Below are 25,335 nucleotides of genomic sequence, written 5' to 3' on the forward strand. Positions count from 1 at the left end.
ACTAGTTTTATTGTAACGGCTGTGCTCTTTTAAGCCGTTATAACTGAGTGCGCGGGAATTGTTAGCGGGAGTCAATTTGTAACGGCCGTGAGGGAGGACCAGCCGTTACAAATAAATTGTTGTAACGGCTTTGAGCCGTTGCAAATGTTTGTTTTTAAGAAAAAAAAAGCTGCAGCAAAATGTGAAAACCAGCAGCACTATTTTGCTGCTTTTACTTGCTGTACATTTCCCTGTTTCAAAGCCATAAACATTCAACCCAACCACACAAAACCTTTAAACATTCAACCCAAACACAATATAGAACTTAAGCTACACAAGATGAAAATATATAGAAAAGATGATGAATTAACTAGTAAACTACTTTATAATGTCAATATGTTTCACAAGATGTCGATAGTTGTTTATCTGAGTACAATATCATAAACTAAACTAACGGTTCAGCTCCCTAAATGCATTTCAACTACTTACGAAATAGAGATAACAAGTAGGTACTAGGTGATGATAGATTTCATACGCAATGAGAGTTCAAGCAAAATCTCTAATCGGTGTGGATTCATCATTGCGCAAAACTTTAAAAACCCTGCCAAAACGATGAATATATACACATTAGCGCATTTAACATGACATTAAGAATTCTTCAGAAACAGAGATATCAGTAGAGAATTCTTCAGAAACAACCAATTTAAGCACAAACAAGTAACCAAATTACAATATGATTACAGTTGGTTCTAGTGAGTGGGTAGTGTTAAAAGAGTGATGATGGGGTAAAAAAGCTAGACTTAGTAGTTTACATGCCAAATTCAAATGCAAATGGAATCTTGTTGACATCGGAACACAACCTAGACTTAGTAGTTTACATGTCAAATTCAAATGGTCATCAAAGCAAATGTAAGCATAAAACCTGTAGGCATGGAAATGATAATTCATAAAAATACTAAGAAGTACTCTTGCATATACACACTCACTATAAGGGTTTTACGCTAAAGAGTTTGTCTTTCTCGATCACATTTTCCCTATGAAATACAACAAAACATAGCATAAAACAGATGCAAAAGTGAAGTAAATTCTAATGTGTTGGTGTTATGACTTAACTGAATTAGAGTGGGTAGTGTTAGTAGAGTGATGATGGGGTTAGAGAGCTAAACTTAGTAGTTTACATGGAAAATTCAGATGCAAATGGAATCTTGTTAACATCGGAATCACACAACCTAGACTTAGTAGTTTACATGCCAAATTCAGATGGTCATCAAAACAAATTCAAAAAACAGTACACATATATGGGAAACCATGAAGGAGAGACCAAACCTCCAAAAACTTGATCAAAAAGTTGCATGCTCCTTCAATAGTCACCGCTTCTGTAATACCAGAAAAGTTGTTTATAAAACTTGCCTAAACCACGTATTCACAAATTAAGGACTACAACAAGATGGTTGAGGAATTGAACAAGATGAAATTGAAGAAGAAAACATGCTTACAGAGTTGTTGTGAAGATTTTGAAGTTGATGGTGGTCGTTGTTGCTGCTGAATGAGTGCCATAAGTGCAGCCATATATCTTCCTTGTCTCTCTTGTATTTCACGCAGTTCAGCCAATTCCTTTCTCAGCCCGTCATTTTCTTTTCGAAGACCTGAAACACCACCCGAGCTTGAATTTCTAAAACCTGCATCCGTAGGTGCGACAAAGGGCATCATTCGGATTCGCCCACATGACTCTGGTGGCATATGACTTCCGAAAACATCATTTGGACCAGGGGCGTCGACAAACTCGCTCGAGCTCTCGCTTCGTCGCCTCTCCTGATCTTCCTCCATCAGCTCCTGTTAACATTACATGCGCTTGATTACCTATATAAGATTGAATTCTTACACATTATATGAACAAAATAAAATTTAATTGAGTTTAATTAAAACTTTACAATTAAATCTGCTGTCTCTTGGTTAACGCAAGTTCCATCCGCTCTTAATCTAGTCTTGTGGAACATACAAAATCGACTAGGTTGAGTGCCATACTTCTTTTTATACTGCAAATGTACAAAGTAAATGACAATTATCAATTTCAAACAAAACCAACTGAATTGAACCAAAAATTGTAAAAGAAATTGAAAATTTTACGGCTTTTGTCTAACAAAATAATAAGACAGATACAAAATATAAAACAGATACAAAATATAAAACAGATACAAACACTAAAGGGGCAGAAATAAATTATCAACCAGATATTAACAACTAAAACAATAATCATCCAAGTTGAGTGGCATTTTTGTCTAACAAAATAATAAGAGACTAACAAACACATAAGTATATACCATTTGTTTGTTTCCAGATCAAATATTATCAAGTAAAACAGAAATTTGATAAATGAGCAAACAGGAACCCAATAGATTTATTACAAACAATTTTGAACAATATGGTATCTCTCATGAAATCTGAACTAATATGAAGATTCTATGAAGTGGTTATATTATAATTGTATCAAGTTGTTACTACAGGGAAGGTAACTCTGGAACAAAAAAAAAATCTTACTAAAATCTCTTCAATTAAAAGTTCATATAAAAAAAGAACACAGATTTTCGGAAGTAGAAAAAAGTTTTGGATGAACCACAAAATAAAATAAGCAAGTTGTTAATTAAGTAAATAACTAAGGTACCATTAATTCTATTCCTTTCAAACAATTTTGAACAATATGGTATCTCTCATGAAATCTGAACTAATATGAAGATTCTATGAAGTGGTTATATTATAATTGTATCAAGTTGTTACTACAGGGAAGGTAACTCTGGAATAAAAAAAAAATCTTACTAAAATCTCTTCAATTAAAAGTTCATATAAAAAAAGAACACAGATTTTCGGAAGTAGAAAAAAGTTTTGGATGAACCACAAAATAAAATAAGCAAGTTGTTAATTAAGTAAATAATTAAGGTACCATTAATTCTAAGTTGTTGAGTGGCATTTTATATTTTGATAAAATGCCACTCAACTTGGATGATTATTCTTTTTATTTTTGCGCCATTATTTCGGTTTTTGTAACGGCGTTTGAAAAATAAAAGCCGTTATAAAACACCAATTATAGGCGCGGGAAGTGGCGCCAGTTTTTTGTGTTAGTTGTAACGGCTTTACTGGAGAGAGCCGTTATAAACAATTCTTGTTGTAACGGCGTCCACGGGGGCCGTTACAATAAGTCGTTACGAAAACTCCGGATTTTTGTAGTGAACAACAAAAAGCATTCATCCAAATTTTCCTTTCGACCCCGATCGTCACTCTATTTCGAATATTATTCTCCATCTAAGCCATGCAGTTTATGTCGCTTATCTTCCAGCTCACTTTTTGTTAATAACATGTTTCGTTGATTTTCATATAGATTTAACTCTTAAACCAAGTTTTGTAACATGTTCACTTCCACCCTTATTCGCAATTTTATTGCGTGCATTTGTCGGAGTAGCGGGGTATTTATACTCGGGCTATGACGACCATCCCAATTTCCAGGTATCTGACAAGTTTCTACTTTGTAGAATTCGAATAGATATGGTCTCTTTATATGGAGAATACTGGCGGGATAGCCAGAAATCATTGTTTGATTCCATCTTCCAAACATCTCTATTTCTTCTAGAAATTTTGGATATATGCTTGATCCATCTCAAGTGTTACAGGAAGCTAGGAAAAAGTTTCATCTTTAAATCAATTAGACGGATTCTCAAGAGCAAATATCATATCATACTAAAGAAGAGTTGCCAGCTTAGCAAGCTACAGAATGAAGACTGTTCGACAAATCGAAGATACTTTGTGTACTTCTTTAATTCTGTTATTTTGTTTTACTACTTTATGTACTGTAATTTTAACTTTCGTCGTAGTTTGTTGTAATACTCTCTTTATATTAATGTATTACCTTTCAACAAAAAAATAAAATAATAATATCAACCATTAAAAAAAACAATTTAATTTTCTGTTTTTATGGATCTAACGTTAAAACAAGATGTAAATCTAAAATTTTGTACGTAAGAAAAATAACATACTAAAAACTCATGAAATATCTCAATGGACCTTAAAATTGGAATGGCTCTGGTACTTAGAAAATTTAACCGTATATACTTAATCTAATCATGTTTCTAAGACGATTATGATCAAAGAAAATAACAACCTTAAAATTATAGCATAAACTCCATTAAGGTCAAAGAGACTAAAGAAAACATAAGCGGAAGCGTACCTTGATCCATAGCTTAAATTTGATTGATTGATCGGGTTGATCTTCCACTTGGTTCTTCCTCTTTTGAAACCTCTTTGTGATGAAGGGATGTCACACAAAATTAGAGAACTTTAGAAGAAGCCCAAATGGGGACCATAATCAATATTTATAGACTTATTTTTCTAATTTGACCCCTCATTAAATTAGAAATCACTTAATGGTCTCAACACGTTTATTCGATGACACTTTGATACCAACTGCTCAAGTCAATCTATATAAGACCACTTTACGACTTGACAATTTACTGAGATAGTCATATACATGTTTATACATATGTGAGCCCAAGTATGTTGGAATTTCTTCCAACACCATCAACTGAGGTTGATTCAAGAACTTACATGAAATATAATGTTTAAATACATTTTCTTCAATAAAGAGGTAATATATGCTCAATTTTGATGAGAATTCTCTGAGATTATTCTTATATCAACTCGTTTTACGCCTCCACCGCAAAATATGTCTTGTGAGAATACAGGTTCCAGGTCAATACGATCGGTTCTTTTTTTTTACAGGAAATATTACCTAGTTAAATGATCTTTGGGTAGGTAACAGTGTCGAACAAGTACCTAGTCGAAGTCTATATAGAAACAAGGTGGAAGCTTCAAACCAACTACAGTCTTATGACTTTGATTATGTTCTCAAGGGATGGAAGAGGTAACCACAACCAAGGTGAACCTGCAGGATATTAGAAAAATGATATGTGTGTTTGTTCTTGAGTTGTTCGCTTTATGTAGTATGGGATGAATGGATGATTAATTGAATCCAACATGCTTAAATATTTCGGTTTGTTTACTTTATGTCAACTTGCTAAAGATGGTGTACTGGAGCTCGATCCACATATATTTTATGCAAGTAGGTTCTTGAAAATAAAATTAGACAACAGAAGAAGGAGATGGTTGAAACTCTTTTCTTTTATTAACTTTCTTTCTTACTTCTTGCTTGAAACAAATTACAACTTGGGTATTTATAGTTGCCCAAGATAATTCTTTATTAAATCTACTTAAACGAAAAGATTCTTTATTTTTCATATACCATAACATAAGTAAATACTACTACAATAATCCTATTACTTAAATATTATAATTTAGTGTATAATAATATATGAAACCTCTTTTGACTCATCTTCCAAGCATTATCTTCAACCAATAGTAATTGATATCCATTCAATTTGGCTTCCAACAATGCCTCCCATAAACCAAATTTTTTTTTAACTCCCACACTTGCAATGTTTCTCTTGAAAGCTTCCTCACTTAAAGGCTTTGTGGACACATCTGCCAATTGATCGTTTGTCATGCAATACTTAATCTGAAAAATTTGATCATTTACAAGCTCCAGTAAAAAAATGATATTTGATACAGATATGCTTCGTTCTTCTATGAAGTACTGGATCCTTAGTGACGACAATAGTTGAACTATTATTGTTGATGTACAAAAAACGCTAGTCCCGGTTAGCAATCAGGAAATAGAGACTTGATGTTGAATCACATCTTAGTAGTTGATATCTCGTTTGAGTGGATGATTTGAACGAGTGATACTGCTCCTTTAGCTAACGTTCCTGCTCCTACAAATCTGGGGGAAAACTTGCAAAGAGTGCGGAAACCTCACTGACGCTCAAGACAGTCAGATTGCCCTTTGTAGTTAAAGTATTGAGTATTAATTAATTGATCGTTGGGGAACATACCTTGTTGAAGGTAATGCAATGCCATTTTATAGGCTGCTTTGGACGGACTGTGATGGATGGCGTGGATGAAGCGGTTTTGATCCACCGTTTGAGATTAAGACTATTCTGCAGTAGTTAGGGTTTCTTTTTGAGTAAATCTCATACCTCAGATATTTAAAAGTTTCTTTGTTCAAAGATCTTTCATAGATATCCTGTCCAGTTGATAGATCTTCTAGGAGATGTTTCCTCCTTAGAGACTCTTGAAGCCAAATTAATTAAACACTTAAGATTTTAAACGACTGAAATCTTTAGGAAGATTTGGGATTACGTCGGTAAGTGTGCGGTGCGCTTCCGCCTTCCCACGTGTCAGGGTGTAAGGCATCGGTCTTGCTTACGTGGACCCCCCAACTCTCCTTCGAATTCCACGGCAGACCTGGTTGTGTTTGAGGCATGGCAGGGTCGGAGCTCTTTAGATGATCTTGCCAACCTCCTAGTTGTGGGCTTAGGTAACAGACCTCTTTCGGGCTCAGCGGTCCTAGTGCCTTGAGACGGGTTGACCCGTTGGGTTTTTGGTCTTCTCTTGACTTCTTGACATCAGTCAACCGGTGACCATTTTATGTATCATCAATTATCACAAAATAACGTTGTTAGAGTAACTTGTTCATGCTTTAGACTTTCCAAAATACCTCGTAACCAAACAATGTACATCCCGCCAATGCAGCAGCTATGTATTCAGATTCATTTGTAGAAAGAGAAACAACATGTTTCTTTGAACTCCATGAAATTGGTCCGCTACCAAGACTAAAAACATAATCTGAATTACTTTTGCTATCATCCAAACTTTGTGCTAAATAACTGTCTATATAGCCAAAAAGATTAACGGGAATATTTGCTGCATAAAAATGCTAGTCAATTGTACCTTTCACATATCGTAAAATTCTCTTTGCTGCCTCCCAGTGAGTAGAATATAGTTTTTCCACAAATCTTCTGACCAGGCTTACTGCGAACATAATGTCTGGTCTTGTAGTTGTCAAATACGTCAAATTTCCAACCAAACTTTGGAACATGGTGGAATCAATAATTTTTCCTCCCCCCCTCTTTGTTTAACTTCAAACTTGTAATACACTGACTGGAAATTGAATTTGCATCTTCCATTCTGAATTTTCTAATATTTCTTTTGCATACCTTTCGTTTGATATAAAAATTTCTTTCTGAGATTGATGAACTTCTATACCAAGAAAGTGATGCATTTTCCCCAAATCGGTCATCTCAAACACATTTATCATAGACAATTTAAAATCATCTAACATCTTCAAGCTATTTCCAGTAAAAATTATATCATCAACATAAAGACTTACAATGATGAAATTTTGTGAACTCTCCTCGATGTAGAGAGTGTGCTCGTATAGGCATTTTTTAAGCCCATTTTTTCGAAGTAAAAATTAATTCGATGATACCAAGCTCTTGGCGAATGCTTCAACCAATAAAGAGCATTCATTAACTTGTATATTTTCTCTTCTTTTCCATTCTTTATAAAACCAAGAGGTGGTTCAACAGAAACCTCTTCATTAAGCACGACATTCAAAAATGCAGATTTTACATCCATTTGGAAGATGCTCCAATTATTCTGAGGTGTAAGAGATATAATACTGTATCAAGTCTAGAGACAGGAGAAAATACCTCAGTATAATCTTCTCCTTCTTTTTTACTTTCAACCTTTGCTATAAGCATATCCTTGTCCTTGTTGATAGAGCAATCTGGATTAATCTTTGTTTTATAGTCCTATTTCATACCAATTGAATTCTTGTTTGGAGGCAAATAAGTAAGTTCCCATGTTTCATTTTTTTTCAAATGATTTTATTTCTCATTCATGGCTATTTGGCACTTTTCTTCTTTAGATACATCATCACAGGAAATTGGATCTTCACCTGCAAAGAAAGAAAAAAATATAGGATTAGCTGAGTCATAAATTTCCCTCAAACTTTTTGTCTTCCTTCGTGGTGTGTTTTGAGATAAATCATCATTTGATTGAAATAATAGAAAATGAAGGAATTTCACTATCATTTTCATCTTCAGCTATAGACCAATTACGACTCTTACTTTTTGGTTGAAAAGTACCACTTTTCATTAAATCAAACATCTCGACTAATCACTATTTTGTTTATCTTCTGGATTGTACAATTTATAGGTTTTCCTCCTCTCACTATAGCCTACAAAAGTATATTTTTCTTATTTATCATCCAACTTTCTTCTTAGTGCATTCGGAATATATTCATCAGCAACACAACCAAAAGTCCTCAAATGACTAATATTTGGCTTAACACCATACCATGTTTCATTAGGTGTGCAATTTTTCAAACTTTTAATAGGAGACCTGTTATCAAATAAACTGCACAAGATACTGCTTCAACCCATAAATCTTATTGCAATTGTTTTTTCTTAAGCATACATCTTACCATTTTCAGGATTGTACGATTTTTCCTTTCAGTCAAGTCATTTTGTTGTGGTATGTATCGTATAGTCAACTCATTCCTTATACCATATTATTTGTAATATTTTTCAATAAGAAGATACTCACGTCCCCTATCAGTTCTTAAAATTTTGATTTGGAAACCAGAAATTTTTTCTACCTTCGCTTTAAATTCTTTAAAAGCTTGAAACGACCCAAATTTTTCTTTCATCAAATACACTCTGTTTTTCTTGAAAAATCATCAACAAAAGTAATAAAATATTTACCTCCATTAGACTCAGGAAATAGACCACATAAATCTGAATGTACCAATTTCGGCGGTGGTCTTTTTGCTCTCCAAATGTTTTTTTTCTGAAATGGTTCTCTATGTTGCTTACCGAGTTGTCCTTCCTCACAAACTTCTTTTGTTTCATATGAAGGAAACCCATCAACCATATGTTTCACTTTTAGCAATTTCAAGCTTTCATAGTTTAAGTGTCCATACCTATCATGCCACAACTTACAAATTTCATTGTCATGAACAATTGAAAAATAAGACTTGTTAGCAATTTGGAGTTCAAGGGGAAACATATTATTTGGTGTCACTCCAATTTTTGCAACACGTTGATCTTTTCTTGATAAGAAACAAGTGTTGACATGAAAATGGATATCATATCCTTTCCTTAACAAATGACCAATACTAAGCAAATTATTTTTCAAGCAAGGAACATAATAAACTTCTGATATTTTTTCAATAATTCTAGATTATGTGTGAAAAGAAATTTCACCAATACCTATTATTTTATAGGTTCTAGCATCTCCAATTTTCACCTGTCCACTGTCTGACTCAATTAATTTTGAGAATAAATTTCTGTTACCTGTCATATGCTTGTTAGCTTTACTATCTAAACACCAAACATGATCAGTTACATCAGTATCATGATAACATGCAAGTAACAAAGTTTCTGGATGATCTTACCATTTGCATCATCATTATTTTCATGCATAAAACCAGATGCATTATAGTTATCTTGTTGTTTATACCAACATTCTTTAGCAGTATAACCAGGTACATGACAGTTATAACATTCAAAATACCCTCCATCTTTTCCTTTTTTATTTTTGATAACCACAACCTCTAACTCTATTATAATACTGATTTTCAGTAACTTCTTTAGCATCAAAGTTGTTTGAGTAAAAATTACCTCTTCCTCTACCACGAAAACCTCTTGCTCAAAATTTTTTACCACGACCACTGTCTCCCATATTTGTAGTTTGGGATTTAAGAGTTTGATCGGGAAGAGTAGGATTTCTTTGGTTAATTGTAAACTCCTGTGCTTTTAGAGTTCCTTGTAAATCTTTTAAAGAAATTGAAAAGAGGTCTATTGATTCTTAATAGTCACCACTACATAATCAAATTTTTGTGGTAAATTACGAAGAATTTTTTTCAACAATTCTTTCATTTCCCAAAATTTCTCCATAAGATGTCATTAAATTAGTGACAAAATTTATTCTTGTAAAATAATCGGCAAGATTTTCATTTTCCTTCATTTCTAATTTTTCAAATTCCGATCTCAATGTTTGGAGATGTACCTTTTCCTCACCTTTGTATGCAATTTGAGTAATCTCTCATGTTTGGTTCAAAGTTTCAGCTTTAGTAATTCTTTCATACACCAACCTCTCAATTGCTTGATAAATATGGAACAATGTTGTGTTATCTTTTTTTTTCTATTTTCATTCAACACATTTTTTGGACTATCGTTAGTTTCATTATTGAGAATGGTGAAACCTTCCTTAACATAACTCTATAAATCCATCGATTTAAGCAACACTTTTAAATTGTTGCTCCAATAATCGTAATCCTCTCCATTGAAACGAGGAATTAGTGTAACCATGTTGCTACTACTACTTGACATCTCTCACACAAATTTTTCCCTCAAATTTTTTTTCTCTTAAATATTTTTTCAACCTCACTCGGATACCACTTTGTTGGAAATAAAATTAGACAAGAGATAAGAAGATGGCTAAAACTTTTTACTTCTATTATCTTTCTTTCTTACTCTTTGCTTGAAATAAATTACTAACTTGGGTATTTATAGATGCCCAAAATAATTTTTGATTAAATATATTTCAATGAAAATACTCTTGATTTTTCATATACCATAACATAAGTAGCTACTACTACAATAATACTATTACTTAAATATTATAATTTAGTGCATAATAATATATGAAACCTCTTTTGATTCATCTTCCAACCATTATCTTCAACCAATGGCAATTGATACCGATTCAAATTGAATTAATTTCCAACATAGGTCTATGACATTCACATGCTATTTTCTTCTCTGCTTTGCCTGAACTCGAAATTTTTTTTATTCTGGTTCAGAGCAGTTTAGCATTTTACTAGAATTCAGTCGCTTATATTCAACTTTCAGTTATCCAGCAGACTTTAGATGAGAGAAAGTTTCGATCTTGTAGCGATAACTAAGGAATGAAACTTTGGTTTAGGTGAAAAAATCAGTAGACATGATAGATGAAAATATCTCGAAAGTAAATTCCTTGACCAGACTTTGGTAAGGGAAAAGCAGCGTGTGAGGTGTTCAATTGATATAACCCTCGGTCTCACCACTAGCAGTATATTTTCTAATTTAGGTATTACTTAGGTTCACTAGCCTACCCCACATGGTACGAACTTTCCACTCGTTATAGACTTGCCCCAGGTCATGCCATGTTTCTCGACCTAGCCAATCTAGTTTGCAAAAATCCACCCAAAGTGGCTAGCCAGTTTGCAAGACATCCTGTTATGTTATTATTAAGATCTCGAAGGTCTTATTAAATTATGTTCTTATTTCTTCTTCCTCCTCGTCTTTTACAAGCAGACTACCACCAGGGGCTTGGGTGAGGGGTGCCAGAGGTGCGACCGGGCCCCGTCACCTGAAGGGCCAACTGGGAAAATCTAGTCATATAGGTAGGTGTAGGAGTAAAATTTTAACAAATATTAGAGGTAGCCTTATCGGCACGTAGTTACAATGAGCGCGCAAGAGGTTACAAGTTCAAGTCCCTTTACCAACATTTATTTTGTTATCACATTTTAAGAGATATCCTTTAGGACACTTCAAGCTGTTGGGCCAAGGCCAATGTATACCCCTAAAGTGTCTATATAGTCTCCCTACTTGATTAACCTAGGTCATTCTTAGGACATCTCTTCCGAATCAAAACTACTAAGCCTACAATATAAAGGCATCCCTCTTAAAAAATATCTATAATCAAGGATTGTCCATTACACATACCAATATCTTTTCTGGTATGAATTTCCGGTTTTAACCCACCTAATAAATCCGAAATTTAATAAAGTCATATTATCTTAATCAGTTTTAACTAGTGTTTGGAATCACTTATAATTGTTGGATAGTTTAAAAGACAATTGATGTACGCACAAACGATTCTTGATACTTATTTGTTGATTATTTTTCACTTTGAAATTTACACATTTCTTCTTTTGTTTCTCAATATATGTTAATGCAGAAACTGAATTCTTATTTATTGTTAATCTCTTTTAATCGCATATTTCGTTATATGAATACTTCTCGAAATCATATGATTGAAAATTTATTTAAATCATCGTAATTGTCCATTGTAGCAGGGAATTGTGTCTTTGTTACATTATTGCATTATAAGATTTCAAAAAAGTTTAAGCAAATTAGTTATGAAAATACTACCTTCATGCATAAATTCTTGCATACTATCTTTTGCATGATGTCATTAAAGATAATGGTCAAACTGTTTTGTAATTTTATATATTTTGTGTTTTCATTTGTGTTTATATTATTTTTTTAAGGCCCCCGATTAAAATCTCGCACCAGACCCCCAAAATCTCAGCCACGACACTAGTCCACCACTACCATTTTTCTCTCTACTTATGTCTCCTCCTTGCTCTCTTTCTCTCTATAAAGCTTTCATGTAAGCTTTGGAGAGAGAGAGGGAGAGCTTAAGCAGAGAAAGAGAGAAAGGGAGAAATGGTTGTGGTCGGCCACTGATGCTTGTGGTGGGAGGAAGACGAAGAAAGTTTTGTTTGCTTTGAAAGTTCGCTGACAATGGTCGTTTGTCAACGACCTTTATCGACGTGAAGAAGTGGTGACGGGGGTTGGACATACTCAAAATCTTAAAGCCTCTCCAACGCAATACTCAAGAAAACTTTAAAATTCTAGGTGTCACGTGTGAAAAGTGGATCTCTAAATGATTTATTTCCTACATGTCCATTTAAAGATACTCTATTAGAAAACCTTTACCAATGCGACACTCAAGAAAAACTGTAAAACTTATAGTTTGACTTAAAGTTAACTGATTTGCTTATGTGGAACTTATAGATACTCGAGAGGACACTCTAAATTTGAAATGTTCTCTTAATGATCTCTAAAACAAATCTTCCCACATCATTTTAGAGATTTCATTTTGAATTTTCCATTGGAGACGGTTGTTAAAGAGAAACTCTAAAAAATCTTATATGGTACTCTAAGTTTTAGAATTTGAGTGTTGCATTGGAGATGCTCTTAGATGCTTCTGAACCAAAATAAGAAATTTGATAAATCAAATTGAGATAATTGGTAGGCGAGGGTTGTCATTAAAACCGTTGAAGTTAGTTACTCAAAACATATCTAGAAGCAAACGAAATCAAACCAAAACTCTCCCTAAGCCTTAGAATAAAAAAAGACGAAAAATCATGCTACAAGGTTTTTCTATAGAATAGAGAAAAAACCAGCTGTAACAAAGTTCATGAGGATTATGGTGAAGATCCTATTCATTTTCAGAACACAGCAGTGATTGCACATCTTTGAGGTCTATCAATGAAGATTGATTAGTCAGAGTCAGTTCAGATGGAGAAGAAGAAGTATTGAAGTAACATAGCAAGAATAAAGGAAGATTAACAAATATATTGCCTTCAAATCTAAGTAGATTAATTTTTGTATATAGAATCATATTTTTTATATTTGTCATTAGAGTTAGTCACCTTTTTCCATATTTCCAATTATGTCAATTTATCTCATTGTAAAAGTCTCAAAGTACATGTACAATCTAATCAAAGAAATTTACCGTTGATTCTCAATATTTCGGTGCAAAAGCAATTGTTATTTTTACGGCTATTATTTTCACATGGTATCACGAGCTTAAGGGTTTTTTTTCGAAGATTATTCGGGGAATCTTTTCGTTCTTTATAAATTCATATTCTCTGCATTCATTCCATCAACAAAGGTCAGTTTTTTTTTGTTTATCCATTTTTATTTTTCACTATTTTTCAATTTCTAGACCTCAAAAAGGCCTGAATTTGAATACTTTTATTTCTGAACTAATAAGATATCAGATTTGGTCTGTTTTTGTTCCAAAACAACAACCCGAATCGATCTATTAATTTTATTTACCAACAAAAAGACTAACCCTGGTTTACTCGGTCCCTACACCCAAACTGACCATAGCCAATAGAGTTTGACCTTGCTGACCTGGTCAGCAACATTTGACCGCATACCCTCACTTTTTTACCTCGCTAAGTCAACCACTTTTGACCGCAAACCCCTTTTGCCCGCGTTGACTTGGTCTGCGATTGTTAACTACCTGACCAACAGGAAGACGAGCCCTTTGTCTTTTCCGACGACGAATACTTTAGGGTTTCTTGGTTTTCGCTGAAACAACCACCTCTTCGACGAAAACAACCCCTAACTGTTTTATAGGCATACCCGCATTGGCAAATTTTTTTTCTATTTGATCCTTCTAGAACCCTCTTTCTCGGTACGAAAACGACCCCTAACGGTCATGTAGGCATACCCTCATTGTAACGACTTCTTTTTCTATTTGATCCTTCTAGAACCCTTTTTTCTCTCTAGAAACACAAACTGATGCTAGTTTTCTTTATCAGATCGAGAGATTTGTGGCTAAAGTCGATCAACTCTTTTTTACGTAGATCTATATGATTAGGGTTCCTTGAAGCACCCTTTCTTCGTTTTCAACCATAATCAAACCATTGTTGGTTTCTTACAAAAACCCTAGTTCAGGCAAATCTCCGGGCGACTTCTCCTTCTGGAATTTCTATTTCCATTAATTTTCGACGATACGTAATAGTGACAGTTCTGTTAACCACATATTCTCATGTCGGAAATATTTGACTCGTTTGTGACAGAAATACAGTCGCAATCATATACCCAACAGTTTTGCAGTTGTGACACTTCTTTAACGTCGTTGTTATTCTTTTGTACTTTATACAAATACTCTTCTTTCTACTTTGATATATTTCCCACCTTCCCATGTCGTAGTCATTTTTCAGACATCATTTTTTATGTCATCTTTTTGCACCCTAATTTTGGTTTATTTCTCAGTGTTGTTCTTTTCACACCTTTGCGGACTTTCCATTTCAATTTTATCTCGAAGCTCGGGTGATTTATTCTTTTCTAGACTTAATTCACCTATGACTTATCATCTTTCCTTCGTTACAATTGGTTCACTATTTATTTCCATCGTTAATTACTTTCTGCTACTTTTTAAATCTTTGTTTTTACAGATATTCTTTTCCTGGACTGAATTCACCCATGCCTCTTATTTCGTCTCCTTCATTGAGAACGATTTTTTCCCCTGTAGAAATACTAGTGACAATAGCCCTACAGCTACGACACATCTCTCGGGAACCTTTCTCTCCATCCACCATACTTCATGGATTACAGACAATGGTTCTTCTAACCACGTTTGGTTTTCTTTACACATTTTAGTTCTTATGCATTAGCTCCTCCAACAGTTTATGTTCAGACTTCTGATTCGAACACGTTTTTGGTTAAACATATCGGTAAGGTGGTTTTCTCTGACTCCTTACCAATTTAAAATGTTTATCACATTCCAATTTAAATTTAATTTGATTTTTGTCCGACTTACATTATGTTGTGTCTTTCTCATCTTCTCAATGTGTCTTTCAGACCCTTTGACGACTCGTCTGATTGGACAGGTTAATGAAGTTGGATACCTGTACATTTCACGCCATAAATCTCCAATGCTTACTCTCCATAAGTCACTTGAATACCTTTGGCACCGCGGACTAGGACATCCTAGTTTGGATTGTCTCAAACACTTATCTCAGCTTTTCATTTCATGCACTTTAACTCCATGCATGAATGTACAATTTTTCCTATGACGAAGCAATCTAAACTGTAAAAGTACCTTTTCAACTAGTTCATGCTGACATGTGGGTACCCTTTCATGTTCATTCGCTTACAAATAAGCGATATTTTCTCACATTACTGGATGATTACGCCATATATACTTTTACATTCCTTATGCAGTCCAAGTATGAGACTAAGAAATATTTGGAATTTTTCTTTAATTTTACAGTTAAACAATACCAAAAGACTATAAAGTGCATCTTTTCTAATTCTGCAACAACATCCACATGCCCTATTCACACTCTTTGTTCCGACAATGGAACTGAGTTTCTCACTATGGATTTACAATCTTGATTTCATTCTAATGGTATTATTCATCAACGCAGTAGCATCCATACTCCACAACAAAATAGAGTCGTTAAACACAAACATAGACATTTGTCAAATGTCGCTCATGCGTTGCGCTTTGAAGCTAACCTCCCCCCTCAGTTATTGGGTTGAGTGTTTAAAGACGACAACCTACTTGATTAATCAGATGTCGACTCTGATTTTATCTCTTAAGTACCCTTATGATTATATGACTCTCCACCAGACTACTCGACCCTCCTCGTTTTCAGGTGTTTGTGTTTTATAATGTCAATGCTACAAATAAATTTGACACACGAGCTAAACCAGGAATATTCGTCGGTTACCCTTATGGATGAAGGGTTAAACCATTTTGTAACCCATGTACGGACACTGAGGATTCATAGTAATGGATGAGTAGAGACAGAGATTGCGATGTTAATACAAATAGGTGGGTGACAAAGGACACCCTTATCTAAGACCCCTAGTCGACACAAAGTCTCCATACAGACTCCCGTTGATTTGAATGTTAAAATGGGCAATGGTAATACATGACATTATAAAGCCAAGAAATTGGCCTGAGAAACTCGTGGCGATTAGAACTGACTTAAGAAAATCTCAATTGCCTATGTCATATGCATTTGCCATGTGCATGTTTAGGGAGAAGGCACCATTTCGTGCATGTGAGTGTTGCATTGAGTGGATCAATTCTTGAGTAATGATGATATTATCTGGATTATGTCTATTAGGAACAAAGTCATTTTGTGCCCGCATGATGCAGTTTTCAAGGAATGGGCGCATCCTATTTGCAACTAATTTAGTGATGAATTTATAAATCAAGTTGCAGAGTGAGATTGGCCTGAAATCCGGGACCATACTCAGATGACTAACCTTAGGTATTAGGGCCAGATTGTATAATTAATGAAAGATCGATCGAACCTAAGGCAAAAGCGGATTGAATGTGCTAAACTAGATCGTTGCCTACAATGTCCCACTTATTTTGGTACAAAGAGCATCGAAATCTGTCACGCCCAAGACTTTTGATTGACCCCATTTGCATTACAACCTCCCCGATCTCCTCCGATGTTGGCATCCTCGAGATGTATCTTAGATCTTCAGGTGATATCACTCTATAAGCATTTAAATATCTCCATCGGGGACATACTTACCAATTCCTCCTTAAATAAATTCTGAAAATGATTAACCAAATCATTAGCAATTTAAGTTTCATTCTATCATGTCTTTTTTGTCGACTTCGGAATATAGACATTTTTTTTGAGCCCAGGTTCTTTGTTCTTGGGTCAGAGATTGAAATGCTTTAGTATTTCAATCTCCATTTTGAGCCCAGGTTCTTTGTTCTTGGGTCAGAGATTATAGACCCTCTATTTTATAGGCACTCCATCTCTATCTCTCTATAGATGATCGCTGACGCTGAATGGGAATTAGGGTTTCTCTGTCTCATTCTCTCTGTATCAAAGTCCTCCCAAACCCCTCAGCTTCTCTCGCTTGAAGCTTTTCAGGTACTCTTTCTCCTCTCTTTAATATCTCTTCACTTTCATTTTGAATCGATGAAGAAGGTTTTCACACTCACTACATTTTTGTAGCTTATTTGGTTTAATTGTAGTGTTTTTCGTTCTTGAAGTAAATCCTGTGAAAAACAATTTTTTTTTTGTTTGAAATTGTTCGTATTGATAATAGTATCACTTCATATATGAATATCTAATAAGCTTATTGGATTCAAACTTGGGTAACAGAATTTGTCAGGTATGGGTTTAATTTGGATGTTGATTAAGTTATTCTATTTCTTCTCTCAGAAAAAAACCTTTATCTAACACTCACAACACCAGGAAGTAGGATCACAGGAGAGGGTAAAGCACAATGAAGTTGGACGTGAACGTATTGAGATATCTCTCCAAAGATGATTTTAGGGTTCTCACCGCCGTCGAGATGGGCATGAGGAATGTATGTCTCTCTCTCTCTCTCCCTCTCTCTCTCATTGTCTAACATAGTTTTACCATTCACTTTTAATATGATTGTGTTTTCAGCATGAAATTGTACCTACTGAGCTCATCACCCGCATCGCCGCCCTAAAGTATGTTTTTTTTTTTGTTTGGTTAAGTATGAGTACGACACCCATGATAATTTGCTCTTATATTCACATTTTTATCCACTATAATTAAATGTAGACATGGAGGCACTTACAAGGTGATGAAAAATTGCCTCAAGTACAAGCTTTTGCATCATGATTCTTCCAAATGTGAGTTTGTGTATGTTTTTTTGAAATAATATCGTTTGATCATTTTGCTTCATTTTTCACCTTCTTTACCCTTTTCTCTTTTATCCTACGTGCAGATGATGGATTTCGCCTAACCTATCTAGGTTATGATTTTCTTGCAATTAAAGCTTTGGTTAATCGCGGAGTTTTTGTTTCTGTCGGCCGTCAAATAGGTGTTGGGAAGGAGTCTGGTAAAAACTCTTCTATTTTGGTGTTACCCAATGTTCAATCTCAAGCAAGTGCTTTTGAAATTTCTCAAAATACGTATACGTCTTACTAATTCATTTTCATCGTGTAGATATATTTGAGGTAGCTACCGAAGATGGTACAATTCTGGCAATGAAGTTGCATAGACTAGGAAGGGTCTCTTTCAGGGCTGTCAAAGCCAAGCGTGATTATTTACTGCACCGCAGTAGTTACAACTGGCTGTACTTGTCACGACTTGCTGCACTCAAAGAATTTGCATTCATGAAGGTTACTTACTGCTTCTTCTCTTTAACAGGGTGGTGAGTAATAAATAATTGACTTGATATTGAGTATCATATATTTGCTTACTTATGCAGGCGTTGGAGGAGAACGGGTTTCCTGTTCCAAATGCTGTGGATTGCAATAGACATTGTGTTATTATGTCACTTGTCCAAGGTTATCCACTGTAAGAGTTTCTTTGAGACGTTTTTCTTCTTTTTCTATGAAATGATTGTCAATTATTCTTTGGCTTTTAGTGTCATACCAATTACGGTTTTACTTCTCTTTTTGTATAGGGTGCAAGTGAAGGAACTGCAAAACCCTGACACGGTTTTTGAAACAATTATCGGACTTGTCATTCGCTTGGCTGAAAAAGGACTTATCCATTGTGACTTTAATGAATTTAACATAATGGTATGTAATTCAGAGTTTCAAAATGTTTTCTTCATTTGTAGGTTGGAATAGATATTATCAGATTTTGCCTATGAGAAAGATTGATTTGCTCTCTTCTCCCATTTCGCTTAATGCATTTATTTGTTTAGCACCAAATTTTTTCTTAACTATGCTTACTGTACAATTTCATTTAACCTAACTGAACATTTTTTACGATAAAAATCCAACTGAACCTAGTTCATGCGAGAATGTTCTCAACTGTGCAAGGGCTTTGGAAGTTCTCAAGTTTTGCATTTGTTTCATTGTTCTATTTTCATATTGGGGTCTTTATTTATCTGTTTTATTGTAGATTGATGATGACGAGAAAGTTACCATGATTGACTTCCCCCAAATGGTATCTGTTTCTCATCGCAATGCTGAGATGTAAGTATGTTTTGTTATTTTATAATGTTTTTCTTGAAGATCAGTGTACCTTAGGTTAACAATTTATGTATCTTTATGTTGCTTCTTGTTGGGCTTTCTCTAAATGTTCGATTTTGTGATTCTGTTTCACCCCTTTTTAGGTACTTCGACCGTGACGTGCAGTGCATTTTTAAGTTCTTTTGCAAGAGGTATGGGGTGGAACTACGTAAACTATTTCATAATTGCTCATCAGAAGATGCTTTTTTTTTTTATAAAACAGTTTCAAACATGTCACCCGCTATTGACATAAATTTGCTTTTCAGTCGGATCTTTCCCTACTTGCCTACAAAAAATGCTTTTTTTTTTTGTTTTTTTTGCTTTCAGATGTCCTTAACCAATATGAACAATTGAGCATAGTCCTATTTAGATACGAGGTTAAAGACTCAAGTTCATTATTCACTGATTTTGAACTGCGGCTCCTTTTTGTACCTAAAAAATAATGTTATATAATTTTGGAAGCACCATAAGGAGACAACTTTTTAGGCCTATGTATAATTTACATACATCATTTTTTCCAGGTTCAACCTTGACGAAGAGGAAAATGGCAGGCCTACCTTTTCGTGTATAGCAAAATCTGCGGATGTCCTAGACAAGAAACTTGCTGCTAGTGGTTTTACTAAAAAGGACAATGAAGTAATTGAGAAGGTACAACTAACAAGAAAAAAAATTCTTATCTTATTTGGTGTGAAAAGCAAATTCTCCTTTATCTTGTAATGATCAAATAAAGATTCTGCGAAAATGAGGTCCTTTCTTCATGAAATAGACCGAATGGTTCATGATTATGTTCTCGCACAGTTGCACTAGCTTGAATTAGAAAATAACCAAAGAGCGTACATAAGTGACATAAACACTGATATGGACATTGTACGAGGTTTCAAGACATGGTGAGCAGCAAATTGAACAGCAATAAGGTGTTTACTCGTCTTAGATATTAGTTTATCCAATTATATACACTTCCTTCACATCCAAATATCCAATCTAACTTTGATACAAATAGTATAAACACAGAAGACTTGAAGTGGAGTGTTGTTTTATAGTCCTTTCAAGTTTCAATAGTCCAAGTATTCGACACTCTTTAGGACTTGTTCTATTTCATTATTGTTATCTTTTTGGCTGTGACATATTTTGATCAGGGCAAAAGGCAATGCGACAGAACTATGTAACATGGGTATCACTACGGATTTCTTTGTACTGTACCTGAGTACCTGACAAAAGTACTCGTGTTCTTGAGAGCAAACAAAAACTGTTGTAAAATAGTTCTCTTTGGCCAAGTCATTCAATTATTTATCTTCACAATTTTTGCTTCTAGAACACGATCATGTGCAAGTATCCGACACTTTTAAGCAATAAAAAAGGAGTATTCGTAATACATCTACCAATGCTATACTATGTCAAAACATTTATGAGCAACATCTTATAACCTCAAAATATGAGGCTTTATCCTTTTGTACTTGTCTTGCTGAATTTTTCCGTAATGCTTTATCTGCCACCTTTGCTGTAATTCTAAAATGTGTTTTGCATTCTCTAACTGATCTGAATTTATCTTTACATGGTTATGCAGTTTATTTATTTATTTTGAAAAGTTTGAATTAATGGTTATGCAGTTTATTGAAGGAGGGAACCAAACAGATGAAAGTTCTGAGGATGATGGTGACTGCGACGAGGAGGGTGATGATGATAGTTTTGTAGATAGAGGTTGCCAATTTGGTGATAGCAACATTTCCAACATCAGTAGATTGGATTCATTGCACTTGGTAATGCTTTTAACTCGTGTCACAAAGTAATCCTATGAGTCTGGTATAGGGGTGGGAATCTGGCGGGTATTGGCCTTTTTATACTAGTACGAGTTAGGGTTGAGATGGTATCTTGTTCCGCTTGTGTAAAGGATCTGGCACTTGTCGGTTGGATGTAAAGTGGTAGGGGATTTTTGACTCTGCTCAGGGTGTTAATCAGGTTGGTGCCCCTGAGTACTTCGAACCCGACAGGGGCAGTTTGGGCAGAGTTTTGATTAGCCTGTTGGACAGGCAGTGTGAAAATCGGGCCCGTCGGTGAAATCAATTAGATATTACCCGTCCATTTAGTTTTGAGGCTACATAGTCATGGACTGGTCGGAGTCGGACATCGGTGTCTTTAAGCCGACTGGACAATTTGGTCGGGTTATGACTTCGCGGGCTAAAATCTCACCCATATCTATGCTTGAAAACATAGTAACAGAATCAGAATCCATACTTCTCCTTAAATGAGGGTGTACTTTTTTTTTTTTTTTTTTTTTGTTGAGGATAAATGAGGGTGTACTTAAGACCATAGAAATGAAATCAAATTGATGAATAATGGCTGGATGTAGACAATTTCTTGAAGTCTACATTTCAATTGTCGTCTTGTTATATAGTCCAACATTTAGTTTCTGGTTTAGAAAAGAAGTGTGCCTTGGCCTTGATATTTATGTCATTAATCTGATATTTTCAGAAAGAGACCACTGCCAGTTTCAATGGTGATGATGTTCCAGAGGATAATGAGCTTTGCTCGAACATTACAGATAAACATGAGGATTCTCAAGAAAGTGAGAAGGTATGCGATTACGACTTGGAAAATTTTGAAATCTAACTAATAAATAGAAGAATTAAATCACTTCAATTGGGTTAAGGAAGATATATTAGAGAATCAAGTTGTTTATATTTAGTATGACTTGCCATTTGTTTCAGGAGGAAGAAGATGGTGGTTCAAGTAGTGGAAGTGGTGAAGACCCGGAACTGTTGAAACGATTAAATAAGCAAAGAAGGCGAGCGATTGCAGCAGCAAACAGAGGGAGAAAGAAAACTGTCACGGCTAGGAACTCATACAAGGACAAGGGTGGGAAAGCTTCTTCTAGCAATATCAAATTACAGAAAAAGGAATTAAGTGGTTGGTGATGGTGGTTCCCTGTTCCCCCATTCCTTAGGAAGAGAAAAAGGATTAGCTCAGTGGATTGAAATAGAAATATCTTCAGACATGTATATTAGCCCTCTTAATTTTATTGTATCAACATTTATCTAAACGATTTGCTTTGTTTATCTGCTTCATTTTCATAAACATAAAAATAGGATTGGAAGTTTATTTCCAAAAATTTATTATCAAGGCGGGTCCAGCATCAATTTTCATCCCAAGCCCTCTGCAAATCAAATTGTTTTCTTCTCTCTCTAAAAAGAAAAGTTCTCTTTCCAGTTTCATTTAGGGTGTGTTTGATTGGGAGTTTTTCGGGGAAAATAGAAACAGTGTCTCTAAAATATTAAATTTCTATCTGTTTGTTAGGATTTTTAGGGAATCATAAACTTAACCGTGACAAAAGTTTCTTAATTTTCCATGAAATAAGGGAAAGTTTTGACCCACCTCACCCCTAAGAATCTCTTTCCTACTACCCTCTTACCCACCTCGCCATATTTCTCTCAACAACTTTGACCAAACCTTTATATCCTAATAAATACACGGTTTTTTCAAGGCAAAGTTTTTTCATAAATCTTCTTCAACCATTAACTTCTCTCTAACTCTACCCTCACCAAATCCGATTCCAAGAACTTCATCATCATCTCAATCAATTTCTTCTTCCAAATTTGTTTTCTTCAACTATGGAAAGGTGTTTTCTTTTGACAAAAAAAAAACAATAGTAACTCCTTGATTTTGAGTAGAAACAGAGGTGAAAGGGGATTTAATTGTCGGAGTATGTTTGATCTCTTGATTGCTAAATCTAACGTGTTTGAGGGGTTCAATTTTGCATGTTCTCTTATTTTCTCCACAAAACTTGTCATTGCTTTTCCCAAAGTTTTTAGTCCATTATAATTTTGAAGCAAAGTATTCTCTATTTCTCTTTGAAGTTAGAAATCCCACTCCCAACTCTTAAATTTGATGATTCAAAACGGTTTTCAAGAGTTCTTAAACAATTATAAAATGATCAATTATGTGTCGGCATCTATTGTTATCACTAGTCGAGACTTGTAAGAACTAATAAAAATTTATGGTGATACCTAACAAGTTATTTCAATAAATTTGATAGTTAAGCTCTAAGGTGTCGTTTGGCAACCAAAAATAGAAGTTTTTTTGCTTTAAAAAAGTAAAAAAGTTTCAAAAGTATATTTGGCAAAAATGTTACTTATAAGTAAAAAAAGTCTAAAAGTTAGTTTGGTAACTCAATTTACTTTGGTAATTTTATTTTTCTTTCTCAAAGAGATACTTGATTTTAATTGAATTTGTTTATGATTTACACGATTATTCTCGTATACGAAGTAGTGGTGATATTGGTGGTAGTGGTGGTGCGATGAAGGTATGGTTACGGGGTGTGGTGGTGGTTGAAGTTTAATGATGGTGGTGGTTGAGGTTTAATGATGGTGGTGGTAGAGGTATGATGGTGGCAATGGTGGTGGTTGTGGTGGAGGTATGGGTGGTGGTGGAGGTATGATGGTGGCGATGGCGGTTGTGGAAGTATGGTGGTGGTGGAAGTACGGCGGTGGTGATGGTGGAAATACAGTGGTGGTTAGAATACGGTGGTGGTGGTGGTGGTGGTGGTGGATAAGGTACGTGAGTGATAGTGACGGAGTTATGGTGGTGGTATGGTGATGGTGGTAAAGGTGGTGGATAAGATATGTAGGTGGTAATGATGGAAGTATGGTGGTGGTGATGAAGGTACCGTGGTGGTGATGGTATGGTGGCGGTGAAGGTATGGTGGTGGTGGTGGTGGTGGTGGTGGTGGTGGAGCTACGAGATGGTTGTTGTCGTGGTGAATGGTGGTGGTGGTACGAAGGTGGTGGTTAAGGTGTGATGGTCGTAGTTGAGGTAAGGTGGTGGGGGAGGTGCAATGCTTGTTGTGGTGGTGGGGGAGGTGCAATGCTTGTTGTGGTGGTGGTGGGAGTAGAATGGTATGGTAGAAGTTTAGTTGTGGTAGAGCGGAGATTGACAAAAAAAAATTTGTCAAGTAAAATTCATGCATGTCTCAAAAAAAAGTTACTTTACTTTGAAGTCCAAAGCTAAAAATTTTGACTTTGAAGGAAAGTCAAATTTTAACTTAAATGAAGTCGGTAATTTTTGCGTACGAAACTAACTTTTTGACTTTTCTACTTAAATAAGTAAAAAACAACTTATTTTAGTGTTGCCAAACGACACCTAAGTAAAGTTTAGAAATAAGAAAACAATATTATTTTCTCTACTCAACCAAAACAGAAAAATGTTCGAATAATCACTTTCTCAATGAAATAGTTTCACGGAGAACCAGTTTCTCTTTTTACTTTCCTTTCCCCAACTTCCAATCAAACACAACCTTAATCTCATCTTTACAAAATCGAAACTAAAACACTTGAAATGAAAAATCTCCTTCGTCTGGAATCGAACTCTCCTTCCCTCACCTAAAACCAACACTCTCTTTCCTTCGACTGAAACTGGAGCTTTCTCTCTCGACAAAACCTCTTTCTTTTTAAAACAAAAAATCAACGGACCAACATCTATAAGCACCGCTCAATTTGATTTTGATTTTCATCAATCCTAATTTGTGGTACGAGTAAATATGACTTTTTTGGTTATGTATTCATAAGAATGTGATTTCTATTATGCTTGTGTGCTTCGTGCAGATGGTGAAAAAACAAACATAAAAAAAACGAACAGAAAAATTCATAAAAAATGGTAACACTTGTCTACTCACGCTCAACAAGGGCAAAAACAAAGAGAGAAGCAGAAGCTAGAGAGGACCAACGAGCTTGAAAAATGAGCCCTAGACAAAAAAATCTGACGAAGTCCAATTTCTGCAGATTTGTGTGCAGTACAGAACATCCTATACTTCAAATAAACCATTTTGCAATACATATCCACTGTACAGTAAACAACTGCTCTAGGCATATTTCTGATGACACAAAATGGTCACCAGTTGACTATCGTCAATAAATCAAGAAATAA

The 25,335-nt window shown here is 34.9% G+C and overlaps 1 protein-coding gene and 1 long non-coding RNA gene across 4 annotated transcripts; one reads left to right on the forward strand and one right to left on the reverse strand.

The window, feature by feature from the left end:
* Positions 1 to 1,309: 1,309 nt before the first annotated feature.
* On the reverse strand, positions 1,310 to 2,100 carry LOC147548651 (uncharacterized). The gene is made up of 3 exons (XR_015238217.1): positions 1,911 to 2,100; positions 1,476 to 1,812; positions 1,310 to 1,355 (listed from the first exon to the last, which is right to left on the reverse strand). It is a non-coding gene; the product is annotated as an uncharacterized LOC147548651 (long non-coding RNA).
* Positions 2,101 to 17,041: 14,941 nt separating this feature from the next.
* Positions 17,042 to 22,472, forward strand: LOC147548652 (serine/threonine-protein kinase rio2-like). 3 transcript variants are annotated; one of them, XM_086667069.1, is made up of 14 exons: positions 17,042 to 17,347; positions 17,642 to 17,789; positions 17,873 to 17,919; positions 18,014 to 18,084; positions 18,180 to 18,293; positions 18,401 to 18,576; positions 18,666 to 18,754; positions 18,864 to 18,981; positions 19,310 to 19,383; positions 19,524 to 19,571; positions 19,941 to 20,067; positions 21,027 to 21,176; positions 21,889 to 21,990; positions 22,125 to 22,472. In XM_086667069.1, the coding sequence occupies exons 2-14, from the start codon at positions 17,706 to 17,708 to the stop codon at positions 22,329 to 22,331; spliced, it is 1,407 nt and encodes a 468-aa protein (XP_086523195.1). In that variant the 5' UTR covers positions 17,042 to 17,347; positions 17,642 to 17,705; the 3' UTR covers positions 22,332 to 22,472. The 3 variants fall into 3 exon arrangements, 2 of the variants coding, with proteins under 2 accessions (XP_086523195.1, XP_086523196.1); XR_015237178.1 differs by having other exon boundaries at positions 17,265 to 17,347; positions 21,027 to 21,667; positions 21,711 to 21,990; XM_086667070.1 differs by having other exon boundaries at positions 17,265 to 17,347; positions 17,675 to 17,789.
* The last annotated feature ends 2,863 nt before the right edge of the window (positions 22,473 to 25,335 follow it).

This window comes from Eschscholzia californica, unplaced genomic scaffold (assembly GCF_041429995.1).
Source record: "Eschscholzia californica isolate CP2 unplaced genomic scaffold, dmEscCali1.0.p SCAF_3, whole genome shotgun sequence".
Taxonomy (NCBI): domain Eukaryota; kingdom Viridiplantae; phylum Streptophyta; class Magnoliopsida; order Ranunculales; family Papaveraceae; genus Eschscholzia; species Eschscholzia californica.